The sequence below is a fragment of the Bos mutus genome, chromosome 2, assembly GCF_027580195.1.
Source record: "Bos mutus isolate GX-2022 chromosome 2, NWIPB_WYAK_1.1, whole genome shotgun sequence".
NCBI classification, from domain to species: Eukaryota; Metazoa; Chordata; class Mammalia; order Artiodactyla; family Bovidae; genus Bos; species Bos mutus.
The window spans coordinates 105,879,921-105,898,851 of record NC_091618.1 but is presented as its reverse complement, the minus strand read 5'-3'; the positions used below and the strand labels follow the sequence as shown (position 1 = coordinate 105,898,851).

Sequence of the window (18,931 nt, the reverse complement as noted above, 5' to 3'; positions counted from 1 at the left end):
ATGGCTATTCCATGAGAACATTAATCTATATAGTTAAAATATATATACTATACTGTATGTACGTTCTCCTCAAGAATTTAAATAAATAGATAAATATATTTTTTAATGACCAGAACACCAAAGAAAATCTATGAGCAAACACACATCTCTTAGTTATATCATTTTGAGCAGCTGTGTTCCACTAGAGACTTTATACTCATTGGACCTGCTGGGGTAAGAGGTTCAGCCTGATGAATTAAACAGGGCAACCAATGAACAATGGCAACCTTCAGCTTATCTACTTATTTTATCCAGTCACCAAATAATCATTAAGTACTTTCTGCCAGGCCTAGGCCTGAGCACTAGACAGAGCAGTTGAAAAATAGAAAAAAGTTTCTTACCCAAATGAAATATGTAAGTATGTAGTAGATCAGATAAGCAATATGTGCTCTAGAGAAGTAAAATGAAAATAGGAGTACCAAGGTCAAGGGGTAGAAGCCTACTACGATATAAGTAGAGTGATCAGAGAAGGACTTTCTAAAAAGATAACACTTGATCAGAGACCTAAAGGAAATTGAAGCAGATATATGAAGGAAGACTGTTTCAAGCAGAATAAGGAAGGCATATGCCCTGAAGTGGGGATATGCACATTTGAAAACAAAATCAAGGGGCCAGTATGAGTCGAACAGATTGAGAGGTGGGAAGATTGGTAAAAGATGAGGTTAGGAAAAAAAAAAAAAAAAGATGAGGTTAGAGATGCAACAGAGGCCAGATCATAAGAGTATTGAAAAAACATAAGAATCTTATTTAGAAGTCTCACAACATGCCATCTTATAAGCAGATGGGTGGGTAGCAAGGGCAGAAGTTGGAAAACCTCTGAATGTTCCTGCAGTAATCCAGGTGAGAAGTGATGGGAAATTAAAAACTACTGTGGGAGTATAAGTGTCTGAATGTATTTTGAAGTTAAAGCTGAAGGGATTTGCTGATGGATTAGATGTTGGGTGTTAAAGCTTTCTTTTCTTTAGAAGAGTCAAAGATGACTCCAAGCTTGGGCCCTCTGAGAAATACATAGTCTCCACACGAAGGGTTAAAAATGAGCAGGCTTGGTCTCCATGGGAAATCCACAGTTTGTTTATTTATAGTAGGAATGACCCTGACCAAGCTGTGATTGGCTGACAGGCGTTGAGCTAGAATCAGTGCCAATTTAGAGCAGTGTTTGGCCTTCACAGGTTTTTGTTACCTGAATGGCAGCAGAAAAATCAAGGCAAATGTGTGAGTTAAGTCAGAATAATTGTGTTTTGGTGAAGACGAACACTAACAGGATTTTGTTGTTTATAGTCTCGCATGCATTTTTTCAGCTTCATGACTACCACTTTATCAGTTTGCACCTTATTCCTCTTCACCTTTTTCTCCTCCCTCTTCTTGTGTGTCTTTCTTTAGTTCTTTGTCATTAGTGTTATAATTCAAGACTTCAGGTTCCTTCCCCAGTTCTAGTACCATTCTTTACTATCCTTAATTCTAAATGTCTTTGCAATCTGTATAATTATGAGCATGACATGACTCTGGTTCTGCTTGGTTTTATATTGTACTCCTGTTGGATTAAACAATTAGTAAATCAAAAAATTAGGATTAGGGTGTGAGAAGGATACACTCTTCCTTAAAAGGATGTGTTTTCTATTAATTTGATAGGAGGCACTAACTCAGCTCTGCCCTCAAGTGTTCTGAGTTCAACTTCCTAAAAAATAGCTAATAACTAATCCTAACTTTGATAACACAATAACTAACTCTTTTGTGCCTATTTTGTCTTTTTTTTTTTGAAGGAAAATATGGACAAAACATTTGTTTTAAAGGATTTATAATTTTTTAAGTGTTTAAAAAAAGACATTTTCTAATCAGTTTTTACATTAATTATACTGATCATGCTGTTACATTTTTATTAATGGATAAACTGTCTTAGAAGAAGTCTGTGGGTTTTTTTTATTTGAAAGCGTTAGTTTAACATGATGAAACCAAGTGGAGATTTGATGTAATGGCTCATAAGAGCAAATAAATGAAACCACCCAAAAGGAATAGCATTTACCCGTGGGGACCCATTAAAATGTTTGAGAGGTTCTCTGTTATGTTTACATTTAATTAATAGTCCTTTTAAAAAAGAAAGTGTGATTCCATTGCTAACCAGCTAGGTTGGAAACACCTTGGGATATACCTTTCTATGATGGTCAAACAGGCAGTGGTCTTACACTCCTGTCTCAAAATAAGAGAGAAACTCTGTGAGGTATGATAAATCCTGAGGAAAATATTTATGCACCTTCATCTCAGATAAAAGGTTTATCTACTTTTCTAATTATAATATATAGTGCCTTTTCCTACCTGAATCATAAGAATAATATTCTCTTCAATCTAAATACTGACAAAAATAAATCCCAAATGGTAAAATCTTCTTGGGGCTTCCTTGATGGCTCAGTGGTAAAGAATCCACCTGTCAATGCAGGAGATGCCAGAACTTAGAAGTTCCCAGAAAGGACAAGAACACATAAAATATACATGCCAGGAAAAATGTCAGAGACTTGGGGGGAAACATCACTTGCTGCATTTCTATAAAGCTGAAAATTATTTACTAAGACTTACCTCCTATTAAGAATCAATGAACTAATTTTACTACAGAATCATAAAAGAAGTACAGTACATTGTCCAAAAAATGTATTTCATTAAAATTCTAGCTATGTTGTTTCAGGACATACAGTTTATGATTATATGAAGTTATTACTTGATAGGCTCAATATTTTAATGAAATATATTGCTTGATAGACATGGAAATTATTTTTAAAGCAGCCATGAAATTAAAAGGCACTTACTCCTTGGAAGGAAAGTTATGACCAACCTAGATAGCATATTCAAAAGCAGAGACATTCCTTTGCCAACAAAGGTCCATCTAGTCAAGGCTATGGTTTTTCCAGTGGTCATTTATGGATGTGAGAGTTGGACTGTGAAGAAAGCTGAGCACTGAAGAATTGATGCTTTTGAACTGTGGTGTTGGAGAAGACTCTTGAGTCCCTTGGACTGCAAGGAGATCCAACCAGTCCATTCTGAAGGAGATCAGCCCTGGGATTTCTTTGGAAGGAATGATGCTGAAGCTGAAACTCCAGTACTTTGGTCACCTCATGCAAAGAGTTGACTCATTGGAAAAGACTCTAATGCTGGGAGGGACTGGGGGCAGGAGGAGAAGGGGACGACAGAGGATGAGATGGCTGGATGGCATCACCAACTCGAAGGACATGACTTTGGGTGAACTCCGGGAGTTGATAATGGACAGGGAGGCCTGGCGTGCTGAAGTTCATGGGGTCACAAAGAATCGGACACAACTGAGCAACTGAACTGAACTGAAACGTCTGAAACAAGTTTCTGAAAGCACTGTTCATTTTTGCTCTCCCAATTCTACTTTCTTTCCAAATGAGGTTTTATGTCTAAGATTTTTAAGAGAAGAATTAACTATAGTACCTCTTTTTAAATTCTTTCTTTTTTTTTAAAGTAATTTTGATTGTTTATTCTTTAATCAATTTTAATTTTTAAAATTTTCAATTGTTATTTCTCTAAGCCTCTCTTGGTCATAGCTCTGTTCACAGTCCTTCAGGAAACTTCTTCCTTTCTAACTTTTCTTTTACTTCAGCCTCTTGTACATTTCCCCCACTACCGACTCTGTCATTTCCTTCAGGGTTTTCTTTTCTTCCGCCTATCCCAGTGATGTACAGCTAAATGTTTAACAACCAGTTCTCCAAGAAAAAAAAAAAAAATGGTATACGTACTGCCATCAGTTGACCATATTCTGTTGATGTAAAGGATATGTGGTACACAATTTACAAATAATAATATAATCAACATCCTTCATTGACTATTCCATATAGCTATTCTCACAGAGTGTGAATTTTGCCAATTTTTTAAATTTATAACAATGATTGCAATTGATAAACAATAATAGTTTTAACCTGAAGGTTGCTTGGTATTTTCATTTACATTAATCAGTAACATGAAACAGACTTCCTGTCAGAACTTGACTCATTCATCAGTGATGTGAACAAATTTTTGCTGAATCAGATAATAGGATTTGAGCAATGAAGGAATATTTCCTCAAGTTTTTCATGCTATTCACAGTGTAAGGGCTGCAAACATACATAACTTTTACTGTTTTATTAACATTTTATCCATCACTGTCTTAGTCTACTCTAGAAAATCAGCAAGCCTTGATTTATAGCACTTGATAACTTTTGTAAAGATTCCCACCATGACTCATTTCAAACTACTGGTGTCACTTTGCTGCATGTGGAGTTGAAAAGAGACACACAGTAGCCCAACAGTGTAACATATTTCTACCAACCAGGTAGAATACATAAAGATACTCAAGAGCATTCAGTTCAGTTCAGTCGCTCAGTCATGTCCGACTCTTTGCAACCCCATGAATCGCAGCATGCCAGGCCTCCCTGTCCATCACCAACTCCCGGAGTTCACTCAGACTCACGTCCATCAAGTCAGTGATGCCATCCAGCCATCTCATCCTCTGTTGTCCCCTTCTCCTCCTGCCCCAATCCCTCCCAGCATCAGGGTCTTTTCCAATGAGTCAACTCTTCGCATGAGGTGGCCAAAGTTATGGGAGTTTCAGCTTCAGCATCATTCCTTCCAAAGAAATCCCAGGGCTGATCTCCTTCAGAATGGACTGGTTGGATCTAATTGCAGTCCAAGGGACTCAAGAGTCTTCTCCAACACCACAGTTCAAAAGCATCAATTCTTCGGTGCTCAGCTTTCTTCACAGTTCGACTTTCACATCCATACATGACCACTGGAAAAATCATAGCCTTGACTAGATGGACCTTTGTTGGCAAAGTAATGTCTCTGCTTTTCACCAATTGTAAATTGTAGTAAAATTATTAGAGTAGTATGTTTTTAGTATTTATTACCTTTTCTAAAGTTATACTTTTAGGTTTATACACTTTAATTTTTGATAACAGCTGCATTTAACAACAGGCTAGCAAAAATTTCCTGACAATTTAACAATAAGTTGTCAAGACCAATGTGAATTATTTCCAGCATACCTTTGAATTCTCTTAATATAGCTGTTCCAGAATGTTCCAGACTTGCCCCTTTTCTCTCTTACCCTAAATACTTTTTTTGTGTGGCCTTAACAACTATCCTGATCTCAGCTGACACATACATGCTAATTATTCCTTCACATTCTTTTCCAGCCCAGACTTTTCCTTTAAACTTCACAGATTCACACCTTCAAATATCTACAGGACCTCTGTGCTTAGAGATTTCACCGGCATCTCAGACTCATTACCACCCCAAGCAGCTCCTGCTTCTGTGGTCTTCATTCATTGCTGACATCCTCACAATTGTCTGGGCTTCTCCCTTCTTCTTACATCCCATATCCAGTCAGTCAGCAAATCCACTGATTATACCAAATATGTCTTGACTCTGTTACTGCTCTAGTTCCTAACAAAAGCTACCCTAATCTATTTTTCTTGTTGAGGATACTGAACCAGCACCCTAAATGGTTTTCTAGTCTGGGTTTTTCTTTGTACCTTCCCATCCCTCTTTTTTCTTCTCTTCCAACTTATCCTCCACAGTTGTTGGAGATGTCTATTTAAATTATGATCTTCCTATGTAATTCTCTACCTACAACCCTTCACTTACCCGTCATCAGAATATAGGATATAGACCAAACTACTTAAGGTGGGGGAAAATATTTCTATAATCTGACCAATTTCTCTGCCTCATCTCTCATCCGTGCCTCTTGTGTACACTTTGCTTTCATCACAGTTCTGAAATACATCACAGTTCTGAAATAATCTCTGTACACATTTTGCTGTCTCTTGGCTGGAATTCCACCCAAACTCTTCTTGACTAACAATTTGATTTAATACACCTCTTCCAGAAAACCTCCTCTGACCTTACTTTTTTAACAAATTAAGCCAGCTTAGGTGAATGTCTTCCATGCTACCAAAAATAACCCCGGCATATCTGTCCTTTTAGTTGCTTTATCCTATTGTGGCCATTTATTTCTATATCTAGCTGCCTAGCTAAAAGCCAAAAGTAGATTCCATAAGAAGAAGAAACTATGTACACAGCTGAGTAAAATGCTTGCTAAATAAATGTTTGATAAGGATGTGAATGAATAAACCTAGACAACTTTAAAAATTCCTGTTTTTTTTAATAGAAGTATGTTTTACATCTGTGATTCCAAAGTCAAATTGGTTTTTAACCTACATTATTTGAAAGTTTTATCTGCATCTTATAATCAAGATCTCTTTCTTTTGAACTGAATGTATAGGTCCTTCCACTAATTTTTAAAATATTACTTAGAATGCTGTTTCTCAAAAGTGCTTTTTTATAGAGGAGTTGAAGCAGCACCAGATTGTAGACTAAATTCACATCAAGAAGGTCATGAAATGCAATATTATCTTGAGATTTATATTGATTCACCAATCATTATTTACTGCTCATTGTGTATCAGGATTAGGATTGTATTAGGGCTGCAATAATAAATAACAGTATGTGGTTTAAATACTGTAGAAGATGTTGATGAGGAACTAGAGAAATATTAGAAAACACAAATATATCCAAGTTAGAAATTACTGACAAATATTAAGAAAACGCCATGGAGATTTAGGAGATAAGAAAAAGCAACACTCAAGTTAAAATTATTTGAAGCTTCAGATGTGCTTGAAATTATTTGGTTGAGGAATTATCATAGGGAGCACTTTACATTAAATAATATTTCTTAAGTATTTTATTTATTCTGAATATCCAGATTTTACATGCATGTCTTTCTTGCCAGGTTGCGTACAGAGGTTCCCATGCTGCCAAGTTAACATAGAATCAGGGAAAGGAAAAATCTGGTGGAACATCAGGAAAACCTGCTTCAGGATAGTTGAGCACAGTTGGTTTGAAAGCTTCATTGTTCTCATGATCTTGCTCAGCAGTGGTGCTCTGGTAAGTGATCTGACACCTAATGCTTAAATGGATGGCCATTATTTTTAATAAATGTGTTGGAAGTTAAAAATATTGTGGCATTTTTTTTTTTTTTACTTAAAAATTAATCCCTCTGATCAGTAAAGGACAACATGTTAGTTACCTTAGTAAATACTTACTACATGCCAGGCATTATTCTTCCTCCTGGAATGCAATGATGTTTAAGACCCACAGACTTTTCTCAAGGAGATCAGAGAGCTTTAGGGAAGTAAGAGGCATGAGTGGTACAGAACTGGGATATGTTTGTAAGTGAATTACATGCACGTTTAAGCTCTGGAGCAAGAAGAGTCATCTGCTTGGGAATTCAGAAAGGTAGATGATGTTTTGCAAAATCCAGAAAGATGAATAGGAATTTTCCAGCCAGGAAGGTGGCCTGAGGGGAATGAAGCATGAAATAGCATGAGACATTTAGGAAATTGAAAGTTGTCAAAGTGTAGAAAGTGTTGTGGGAGGAAGAGCAAATCCAGAGAGGTGGGTGGTGACCAGAGATACTGTGAAAAAGATAGACAGTGTCAATTTAGGAAGCATCTTGCATAAAAGAAAATACTGTAGTTTTAGTATGAGAATGGGATAGGTCTCTCATTCTTATACATGTGCTAACACTTTCTATGAGATTTGAAAAGGATCTGGGAGAGTTAGAGGCTCCCTGAGCTTTTTCTTGACTTAGAGAAGGGAAGCAAGAAAGTCCTGAGGGCTTGACTTTAATTCTTGCATTTCAGTTCCACTGTCATTCAGAAACTCTGCCAACTGCTGGAACCTTCTCTCAACATCTTAGTAGGTCTGTCCATTCTCTATATCCCAACGTCTGTGTTTTCCTCAATATTGACAATAAACTTTTGTAAAAAGTGCTAAGGATTATTTTTAAAGTATCAATAGAAAAACTTGGAATAAGAAGAATAAGAATGGCACAAGTCCATAACTGTGGACAAGTAGACCACTGTTAACCACTAAAGATAAAGGTCCTTTTGCTTTAATTTTCTCTAACAAGGTGAATATTGTTTAAACTTGAAAGAGAAAATTCTAATCCTTTAGACCTGTCTAGGTCAGCAGTCATTTTCAGTGGCTTCAGTTAACTCAGTTCTTTAAGTCCTTTCAAACTATTTCTCAAGGACTTTGTGGCTGTAACCACAGTATCATCATCTACCACTCACTAAAAGTTCTTGGGAAGGATCAAAAGGTGTCACATTGATGGAATGAATATAACAGATATTAGTAGAGCTGAAGCTTTTAATGAATGATAAAGGGTTGGTGAAAAATTCAAAGAAAGAAACCATCTTCTGTGCTCCATAGCCCTGTTAAGCTACAGCACTTGATTTTACAAACCTTTCCTGCTGTGTTCTTGACATAGAGCTAGGTACTGAGAATTCATAAGCACATAAGAGCTGAAGGAGAGGCTCTAAATCCTACTGCTGGCTTGAAGAAGAGTGCAGGGTGAGAGAGATTTATAGGAGGGGCTGACCCTGGAATCATGTCTTAAATTATTAGGACTTACTAGTTTGCAGGAGCGTTTAGGGGTGTCAGATAGTGGAAATCACTGAAAGAGTCAGAGATCATGGTTCTTTTATAGGACTATAGTAATTTCATTTTTTTGCACCCTATTTCTCTTGACCTCTGGTGACCAGCCACCTGTATTGATGAGAACTGAGTGTTACACCTGCATGTGTGCTTGTGTGTTAAGTCACTTCAGTTATGACTGACTCTTAACAACCCTGTGGCCTGTGGCAAGGCTCCTCTGTCCATGAGATTCTCCAGGCAAAAATACTGGAGTGGATGAGAATGGGATAGGTCTCTCAATCCTGCAGGATGCAGGATCTTCCCAACCCAGGGGTCAAACTGGTGTCTCTTACGTCTACCTGCATTGGCAGGCAGATTGGTGACTTAGTGGTAAAAAAAAAAAAAAAAAAATCCGCCTGCAGTACAGGAGATGCAGGAACCCAGGTTTGATTCCCTGGATTGGAAGATCTGGAGGAAAAAATGGCAACCCACTCCAGTATTCTTGACTGGAGAATCCCATGGACAGAGGGCTGCAGACCATGGGATTGCATAGTAGGAAACTTAGCAACAGACTCTTTCTTTTTCTCCCTTTGCCACTAGCGCCACCTGCGAAGCACATGTGCTCCACTGTAACTGTAAACCAGAAGAAAGCCAGCAGCCCCGTAATAGCACAATACGTCAGTGATTTCTTTATCAGAATTTCAGTTCCTGTTTTGGTCTTGAATCATAAGCTTTAAGTTGTACCGAATTTAAATTCAAATGTTATTTTCACAGGCTTTTGAAGATATATATATTGAAAAGAAAAAGAACATTAAGATTATCCTGGAGTATGCTGACAAGATATTCACGTATATCTTCATTCTAGAAATGCTTCTAAAATGGGTAGCATATGGTTACAAAACCTATTTCACCAATGCCTGGTGTTGGCTGGATTTCTTAATTGTCGATGTAGGTACTTTTGAGTAAATTTTAAAGAGGGTTTATTCTTAATAATAAGAGCTCTGAAAAATCTCACTAATGTTGTGTATTAATCATATTTAGATACGTGATATGCAAGAAACAGTTTTTCCCAAGGCATAGCTATACCTTATAATCTCCTGTGTTCTCTCAGACTTCCTCTATGAGAAATTTGATTTTTGATACTTATACTAATAATTTCATATATGATTTTTTTCATTCACCCTTTTAATATATATGTTACATAGTTACTGCCTAGAAAAATGAATGGTAAGATGAATACTTTTGCAATATAATAGTTTTAAAGAAAGGCTAGCCAAAATAAGAACAGAAAGAATTTAGATCTTTTCTTTTAACCTGTAATTATGATTGAGTCTTCTAAAAATTATTATAAAATATTTAAAATCTTCACAAACTTCTTAAAATATTATCCCAAACTTTGCTCTTTTCATCTCTCAGTTTAAGAAAAAAGTTTACAAGCAGAGTTGAATTTATTTTTAGTTAATAAAGGGATATGGCTATTTAATAATGGAATTTGTTTGTATTTTGAAAATATGAAGTGTGATTCTCAATATTTTGGAGTATGTAATATGCAGAATTCAGAAAAGTTATATAGCTTCAATTTGAATTTTTAAAATATTTTGCAAAAAGCTAAATAAATTATATACACATATATATAATATATATGTGTATGTTTACAAAATGTCTTAATAACGCAACAGAGCAAAACTTTACCCAATATTCACAATATTCATACACATCTAGGCATGTGGATTTAGGGGAGGAGTTGAGATTTTTTTTTTTATTATCTCAAAAACAGAAATTTGTCTATCTAGCACTACTACTGCTACTGCTAAGTCGCTTCAGTCATGTCCAACTCTGTGCGACCCCATAGACGGCAGCCCACCAGGCTCCCCCATCCCTGGGATTCTCCAGGCAAGAACACTGGAGTGGGTTGCCATTTCCTTCTCCAATGCATGAAAGGGAAAAGTGAAAGTGAAGTCGCTCAGTCATGTCCTACTCTTATCGACCCCATGGACTGAAGCCTACCAGGCTCCTCGATCCGTGGGATTTTTCAGGCAAGAGTACTGGAGCGGGTTGCCATTGCCTTCTCTGAACAAGGTCTATACTAGGACATAAATTTGGCTGAGTGAATGCCACACTCTTTGGACTTAGCTTTAGAATCACACAGTTCATTATTGTTGTTCAGTCACTAAGTCATCTCTTTGTGACCCCATAGACTGTAGCATGTCAAGCTCCTCTGTCCTCCATTATTTCCCAGAGTTTGCTCAAACTCATGTCCCTTGAGTTGGTGATGCTATCTAAGCATCTCATCCTCTGTCACCCCCTTCTGCTTTTGCCGTCAGTCTTTCCCAGCATTAGGGTCTTTTCCAGTTAGTTGGCTCTTCACATCAGGTGACCAAAGTATTGGAGCTTCAGTTTCAGCAACAGTACTTTCAATGAATATTCAGGGTTGATTTTCTTTAGGATTGACTAGTTTCATCTCCTTGCTGTCCAAGTGACTCTCAAGAGTATTCTTAAGCACCACAATTTGAAAGCATTAGTTCTTCTGCACTCAGTCCTCTTTATGGTCCAACTCTTACAACCATACAAAACTACTGGAAAAACCATAGCTTTGACTATACAGACCTTTGTCTGCAAAGTGATGTCTCTGCTTTTTAATATGCTGTCTAGGTTGGTCATAGCTTTTCTTCCAAGGAGCAAGCATCTTTTAATTTCATGGCTGCAGTCATCGTCTGCAGTGATTTTAGAGCCCAAGAAAATACCCTGGACTTTATTCCAATTGAAATTTTGATAGTTGCTTTAATTAAATGTTCAGAATTAATAAGCAAGTAAAAAACCTACAAAAGTATGAAAAGCATATGTGATTTTATTATTCAGATATAAGAAATAACTTACTTTCCTTCTACTATTTCTTTTTTTCTGGTTAACTTTCCTTTAAATCTATTTCCTTAAAAAGGCATCTATTTTAACCAATTTTTAGACAATTAGTAGATAACTTTATATATAAATCATGTTGTTCTTGTCGAGTTGCTCTTCAGTTCAGTTCAATTGCTCAGTCATGTCTGATTCTTTGAGACCCCATGGACTGCAGCATGCCAGGCCTCCCTGTCCATCACCAACTCCCGGAATTTACTCAAACTCATGTCCATTGAGTTGGTGATGCCATCCAACCATCTCATCCTCTGTTGTCCCCTTCTCCTCCTGCCCTCAATCTTTCCAAGCATCAGGGTCTTTTCCGATGAGTTAGTGCTTCGTATCAGGTGGCCAAAGTATGGGAGTTTCAGCTTCAGCATCAGTCCTTCCAATGAACATTCAGGACTGATCTCCTTTAGGATGGACTCTTTGGATCTCCTTGCAGTCCAAGGGACTCCCAAGAGTCTTCTTCAACACCACAGTTCAAAAGCATCAATTCTTTGGCACTCAGCTTTCTTTAGAGTCCAGCTCTCACATCCATACATGACTACTGGAAAAACCATAGCCTTGACTAGATGGACCTTTGTTGGTTGCTCTTAGTGATCTTTAAAATTGACTTGTTCTCATCATGCTTTATTATTTAATTGAAATGATTAGATGAAATTTTTGATTAATGAAAATTTTCTTTTTTGTAGGTTTCTTTGGTTACATTAGTTGCAAACACTCTTGGCTACTCAGATCTTGGTCCCATTAAATCCCTTCGGACACTTAGAGCTTTAAGACCTCTGCGAGCTTTATCTAGATTTGAAGGAATGAGGGTAAGAAAATACTAAACTTTCTAATATATTCATATTTCTTAATAGAGTATGAAATATGAAAAATGGGTAATTAGGAATTATGGACTGTTTATACACGTGCATATATATACATATGTATGATCTGTTTATGTAAATAAGTGTGTATACATGTGCATATACACACATTTCAGTGCATATTGTTTAACAAAGAGTACGTGAAATATAGTAATGCCTCCTTCATATTATATTGTTAGGCAGTGATTCAAATAAGTTACTTTTCCCTTCCTAAATGAAAATCTTTCCTATGGTAGGAAATGCAAATGAAGGGGACACTATTAGTCCTGACAGCATCTCTCAAATACAAGTCATGAAGAACTTGCCTGTATCAAGTGCTTAAATAATATTTTTTTAAGGAGTCATTCTGGGTAGGAAGCATAAGAAAAGACAGAGAAATAGCATCAGGCATCACTTTAAATTTCATTCTTGAAATATATGGTTCAATAAAAATGGAAATATCTCCAAATTATATTTGAGAAAATGGAAGCTCTGAGTTAATTTGCACTAGTCTGTATAGTGCCTGACAACTGATTCATTTTTCAGAAACAAACCAGGTGAGATAAATAATGACTACCAGAAACCTAGCTTTAGGGCTATATTAAACCAGCAACTTCTTCATAAAATACATAGAGGATAAGAGGACAGTGACTTTATTTTCTCTAATGAGTCCATGTCCTCATTTGTTGCTACTCCCCTCAAATTTCTTCTTTTCCAGATAGGTTCCTGCTTTCTCATGCCTCCATTCTCTTGGCTGGGAATGCTTCTCCCTCCCCTGTCTCAACTCTAACTCATCAATATAGCAAATTCCTACTTATCCTTTAGACCTAAATTTAAATGTGCCTTATCTGTCCAGGTATAACTGGGCATCCTTCCTATGTGTTCAAACACATAAAATCCTTATTATATTGCATCATACATATTTATCTGACTGCCTCTCTGTAGTCTCTGAACAATTTAACATGCAGATTAATCTAGCTTGCTGCTTCTCTAAATGTAGTCAGCATCATTTGAAAACTTAGTAGAAATGCAAATTCCTGATTGCACCCTAGATCTGCTGAATGATAAACTCTGGAGTGGGGCTCAGAAATCTGAAGCCTCTGGGGAATGGTAGACGTCTTTTAGTCCAGCAGATCTTCATTGTTATTCTTACTAACCTAATTAAGACTATTACCTCAACCAGTTAGTGTATCCACTGCATATTGTTCCAATGTATATGAGAGATCATGATTATACAAAAAAAAATTTCATAAGTAAAAGTCAATTCCTGTTTGTCATGTAAGAACTGAAAAATTACGTTTCATTTTATACACAAAGGTAATATTGGGATTGACATTAATTTTGCTCTTTGAACATTAGTATATAGAATGTTGCCATCAGAACTTCTCACTGATCCTTGGACTCAAGCGGAGCACTTATGACATTTTCATGATCAAGGAATATACTTTGACCAACAAGACTACTTCCCTCAGTGATTAAGTCACTCCATTATTTTACCCTGTTCTTTGTTCTTTATCTGTAATACAGCTGAATAGGATGAAGGAGAATGTTTTAATGCATTTGGAGTGACAAATGTATCTATTTAGTTATGTTTATTAGCCAGGCAAAAAAAGGGACTTTTCTTCACAATGCAGGGTCATTTTTAAGAATATGATTGGAGACATTTTATAGTTAGCTTCCTTTGAAAAGACTTGAGGTTCTTGAACTTACTGACTTCTCCAAATGGCTTCTCATCAGAACAACATACATCCATCTCCCTCAGAGACCCATCATAACGCACATTCTTTCAGCAAACATTTTCAACACCAACTATGAGTCAAATTTTGTTCTATAAAAGAAGTACAATGGTAAATAGACCCCAGCCCTCCAGGAGTGAGTCAGGACAGTGTCCATGGAGAGCTAGACAGGGGAATATTAGTTATTCTGTGGCTTCTGCTGTAAACAGTAGGCACCCAGTGCTACGGGAGTGAAGATGAAAGTGGCTGCCTGGGGGGACCTTGGAGGGGCTTCATAAGGAGGTGACCTTGGAGCCATGACTGAAAGAATGGACCCTAGCTCACAGGCAGGTGGGCATTTCAGGCAGAGGTGCAACTCGGTAGAGAAGGACAGAGTTGCATAGGCAAGGTGTGTTTGAGCAGCGACTAGAAGGATCAGCACGCCTAGGTGATAAGCATAGTGGGAGGATAAAGGAAATGAGGGTGAAAATGCAGGTTTGAATTATAGCTGACCACTTTGAACTCTCTAATCCTGTTCTTCCTAACCCTTTTGAGGGTGATGTACACTATAAAACTCTTGTGAAAGTATAAATCATCTCCATAAACAAAGCATGCCCATAATATTTTCATATAATCTCATGCCCCCATGGAACCTCTACAGGTCCAGAAATCGCAGGGTAGTAACTGTAGTTCTGGGTCAAGAGTCAACAACCAAAGCCCACAAGCTGGATGCCTGTTTTATAAAGGAAGTTTCTTTGGATCACATTGCGTTCTTCAGTCACTAAGTTGTGTCTGACTCTTTGTATGACCCCATGGACTGTAGCCCACCAGGCTCCTCTGTCTATGGGGTTTTTCCAGGCAACAATATTGGAGTGGGTTGCCATTTCCTTCCCCAAGGGATCTTCTGAACCCAGGGATCAACACTGTGACTCCTGCATTGGCAGGCAGATTCGTTACCACTGAGCCACCTGGGAAGCCCCACTGGATCATAGCCACACCCATTGGTTTATGTATGGTCTGTTGCTACAATGGCAGAATGGAATAGTGGCAACAGAGATCATATAACCTGCAAAGCCTAAAAACATTGAAGACAATATTTGCCAACTCCTGCTCTAGACAATCTCAAAAGTAATCAGGGATCCTTAATGTCTTCCCTTTTGGAAACGTCTTGAGAGCCTGCTCAACATATTATAAAAAAAGAGGGAACATATGCTTTTTACTTATCAAGTTAGTCTTTAATGCATTTATCCCCAAATTCAGGGTAAAGTTTAAGAAGATAGTAAGTTTGGAAAGATGAGGTAATTAAGAAAATCTGGAGAGTGATAAATGTTACAGTAGTTGCCATGCAGTAGGAAGAGGCATTGGTGAAAGGTAGTAGTAGAAATGGCTGAAAAGCAGAAATAAAGGGAGCATGAAAGATAAACTGTATTGCATTTTTGTGTTAGCTGAGACTAGCTCTATCTGTATTTAGCCAAGGCTTATGTGTAAAGTTCTTTTCAAAGTTAGAATAATTAATTTGAAAAGATTGCTCTCATTCTGCAGAAGAGGAAACAGGGATCCTAAAGTCTTAAAGATATTTATGCATCACATAACTAGTGTCCATGCATGCTAAGTCATTTCAGTCATGTCCAACTCTCTGCGACCCTATGGACTGTAGCCCACCAGGTTCATCTATCCATGGAATTCTCCAGGCAAGAATACAGGAGTGGGGTGCCATGCCCTCCTCCAGGGGATCTTCCCAACTCAGGGATCGAACCTGAGTTTCTTATGTCTCCTGCATTGGCAGACAGGTTCTTTACCACTAGTACCACCTGGGAAGCCCCATCACCTAACTAGCAGAACCAATTAAATCTAAGGAGTTCAAACCACAAAAAGATTCCTAGTCTTAATTCCAGTTTATACATAGTAATGGTTTACATGGAAGAATTTTAGCACTGGTAATTCTAGGACTATGAACCTTTAAATGTACATTTTGTTTATTTAATCATTTATATTTATAAATTTCTTTCTTTTCTAGAGCATGCAGATTTTATGACTTCACCTTACATACATCAGGTTTTTGGTTTATTCTTTTATTTATTTAATTTATTTGAACTGTCATTTAATCTTAGTAAATTGTTTCGTATTGTTGCTAATAGTTTCACTGTGTGATCCTCATGTATTTTTGTAAACTCATTGAGCACGGGGCTCCTGTCTCATTTTGTCCTGCTTAGCACACTGCTGAGCGTATAGTAGGCATTCAGTAAGTCTTATGTCTTAAACATGTAAGGGTAGCTCTTCTAACTTTTTAAATTCTGCATAATGTTTCATTAATGTTGCCTACTTAACATTCTTACTGGTCCTAACCCTTCTTTTCTTTCTTTTGAATGCTAGGTGGTTGTGAATGCACTCATCGGTGCAATTCCTTCTATCATGAATGTGCTACTTGTGTGTCTCATATTCTGGCTGATATTTAGCATCATGGGAGTAAATTTGTTTGCTGGCAAGTTTTATGAGTGTATTAACACCACAAATGGATTACGTTTTCCTACAAGTGAAGTGGAAAACCGTTCTGCCTGTCTTGCGCTTATGAATGTCAGTCAAAACGTGCGATGGAAAAACCTAAAAGTGAACTTTGATAATGTTGGACTTGGTTACCTGTCTCTACTTCAAGTGGTAAGTGACTCGTTTTATGAATGCTTGATATTTGAGTGCACGTTGGATGGAGGAGCTGTCATTATCATGTAGCTATTGACTAAAAATTAAAGATAAAGTACTGTGTGACAAAAAACAGAAGTGGTCTTTCGTAGAACATGTGCCTATAAACATGAGTTAAGAAGCATGGGCTCTATTGCACTGCTGTACAGGTGATTAATCCATAATCACCTTTTCAGAGTCACCTGACCCCCTGCCATTGTGCCTTCTGAATTGCTCCAAAAATGAATAGTCATTTTTTGGACTACTGCTTTCACACTACAAGGAAATCAGAAGGACTTGCCACTGGTACAGAAAGTCCTTAAGATATGGAGAAAAATTGCTTCTTTCCTTAGTTGTAAAACTCTCTGCCCCCTCTGGAAAAATAAAAGTTCAGGTACAAAACTCACAGGCAATTCTAACAACCTGGAAATTCACTGCTGCTGCTAAGTTGCTTCAGTCATGTCCAACTCTGTGCAACCCCATAGACAGCAGCCTACTAGGCTCCCCCATCCCTGGGATTCTCCAGGCAAGAACACTGGAGTGGGTTGCCGTTTCCTCCTCCACTAGGACTGAGATTTAGAACGTGACTTGGCAATGTGCCCCCCCTCTTTTTCTTCTTGACACAGCATCTTTATGTTAAGTTGATATCTTGAAATATAATGGGCTCTCTTTATCCATGGCTTTGCATCTGCATGATGCAAGGGCTTGAGCATGGGCAGATTTTGGTATTTTCAGGGACTGCCCTGGAACCAGTCCCCCCTGCATGTACCAAGGGACGACTGTATAGTTCACTCACTTAATATTACTTAAAAGTTGTAATATTAAATACACTTACTCATTTATGGCTATTTTAGACTATGAGCTTTACATTCAGAGTCTATCAATGTTATATTTACAGGCAACATTTAAGGGATGGATGGATATTATGTATGCAGCAGTTGATTCTGTTAACGTAAGTATTGGTAAACATAACACTGAACTCTACAGTTTTGAAAAGCTTCTTTGTTGAGTTAGGCTGTTTCCAAACAGCAGCTCCAAGAAGCTCTTGCTACGGGCATGCTCACTGAAGAAAATCCACCTGGTAGTTGCCTCAGTTACCTGTGTGGCATTTGGAAACAGAGCTTGACTTAAATTCTGTGACTCTACTGTATCAGACAAGCTTGCATCTGACTTGCAGCGAGCCACTTTATCTCTCTGAGCCTGTTTATTGATCCATAAAAAGAAAATAATTCACCACTACCTCATGGGGCTATTCTCTGGATCCAGCTAGAAAATGTAAATAGAGAACTTAGTTCATCCTGGCAGTAATGTGTTCAGTAAATATTTATCAAAATAAAAATGAAATAACATGTTTTATTTATCAGTCTTACTGCTTTTATATTTTAAAGTGCCTTGGAAGAGTTAATGTGAAATAAGTCTCACACTAAGGAATTTTGAAAACTACTGACTAGTTTATATTATCACAAAAGTGATAATTATTAGTGAAGATATTTCTATAATCAAATTTAAAAAGGAAAAATTTATATAAATATGATGTCATCTCTTTTACTGTTTTTTCTGGAAATAAATAACATGGATTGTAATTTACTTACTACATTGTCCTATAATCCAAGAAAGTGGATAAGCCCTTTGTAGTTATTTGAAAATTATATTTAGTTTTGAGTAAATGTTTAAGAATGATTATGTTGAACTTTGACAACACTATGGCTTCTGTAAAACCACATTTACCTAGGATTGCACTATTTGAATTTCCTTGTCAGAGCATGTGAGAAAGAAAATGATGAATTTATTGTCAACATACGTTAACTTTTGTTAATTCCGTAGGTAGACAAGCAGCCCATTTATGAATACAGCCTCTACATGTATATTTATTTTGTCATCTTCATCATCTTTGGGTCATTCTTCACTTTGAACTTGTTCATTGGTGTCATCATAGATAATTTCAACCAACAGAAAAAGAAGATAAGTATTTCAAGTTTTTGTCATTGCCCTGAAAGACATGAACATTATTTTTCCAAAAAATATAATGTGAAATTTAATGTCAATTACTTCATTAGAATTTCATTAATTTTCCAAGTAGTTTTTAGTATCCAGTGATGGATATGCTTAATCTCATTCATCTCTGCACAGAAAATAATCACCCTGCGATACATGAGACCTGGGTTCAATTCCTAAGTCAAGAAGATCCCCTGGAGATGGAAATGGCAACCGACTCCAATATTCTTGCCTGGAGAATCCCATGGACAGAGGACCCTGACAGGCTACACTCCATGGGGTCACAAGAGCTAGACACAACTT

General features: G+C 37.2%; 1 protein-coding gene across 1 annotated transcript in view; it reads left to right on the top strand.

The window, feature by feature from the left end:
- SCN9A (sodium voltage-gated channel alpha subunit 9) overlaps positions 1–18,931 on the top strand; it is a 166,683-nt gene that overhangs the window by 130,419 nt on the left and 17,333 nt on the right. The window contains 6 exon segments of the mRNA XM_070357851.1: positions 6,809–6,963; positions 9,271–9,444; positions 12,087–12,209; positions 16,331–16,612; positions 17,532–17,585; positions 18,458–18,595. Coding sequence (XP_070213952.1) covers positions 6,809–6,963; positions 9,271–9,444; positions 12,087–12,209; positions 16,331–16,612; positions 17,532–17,585; positions 18,458–18,595 — 926 coding nt within the window.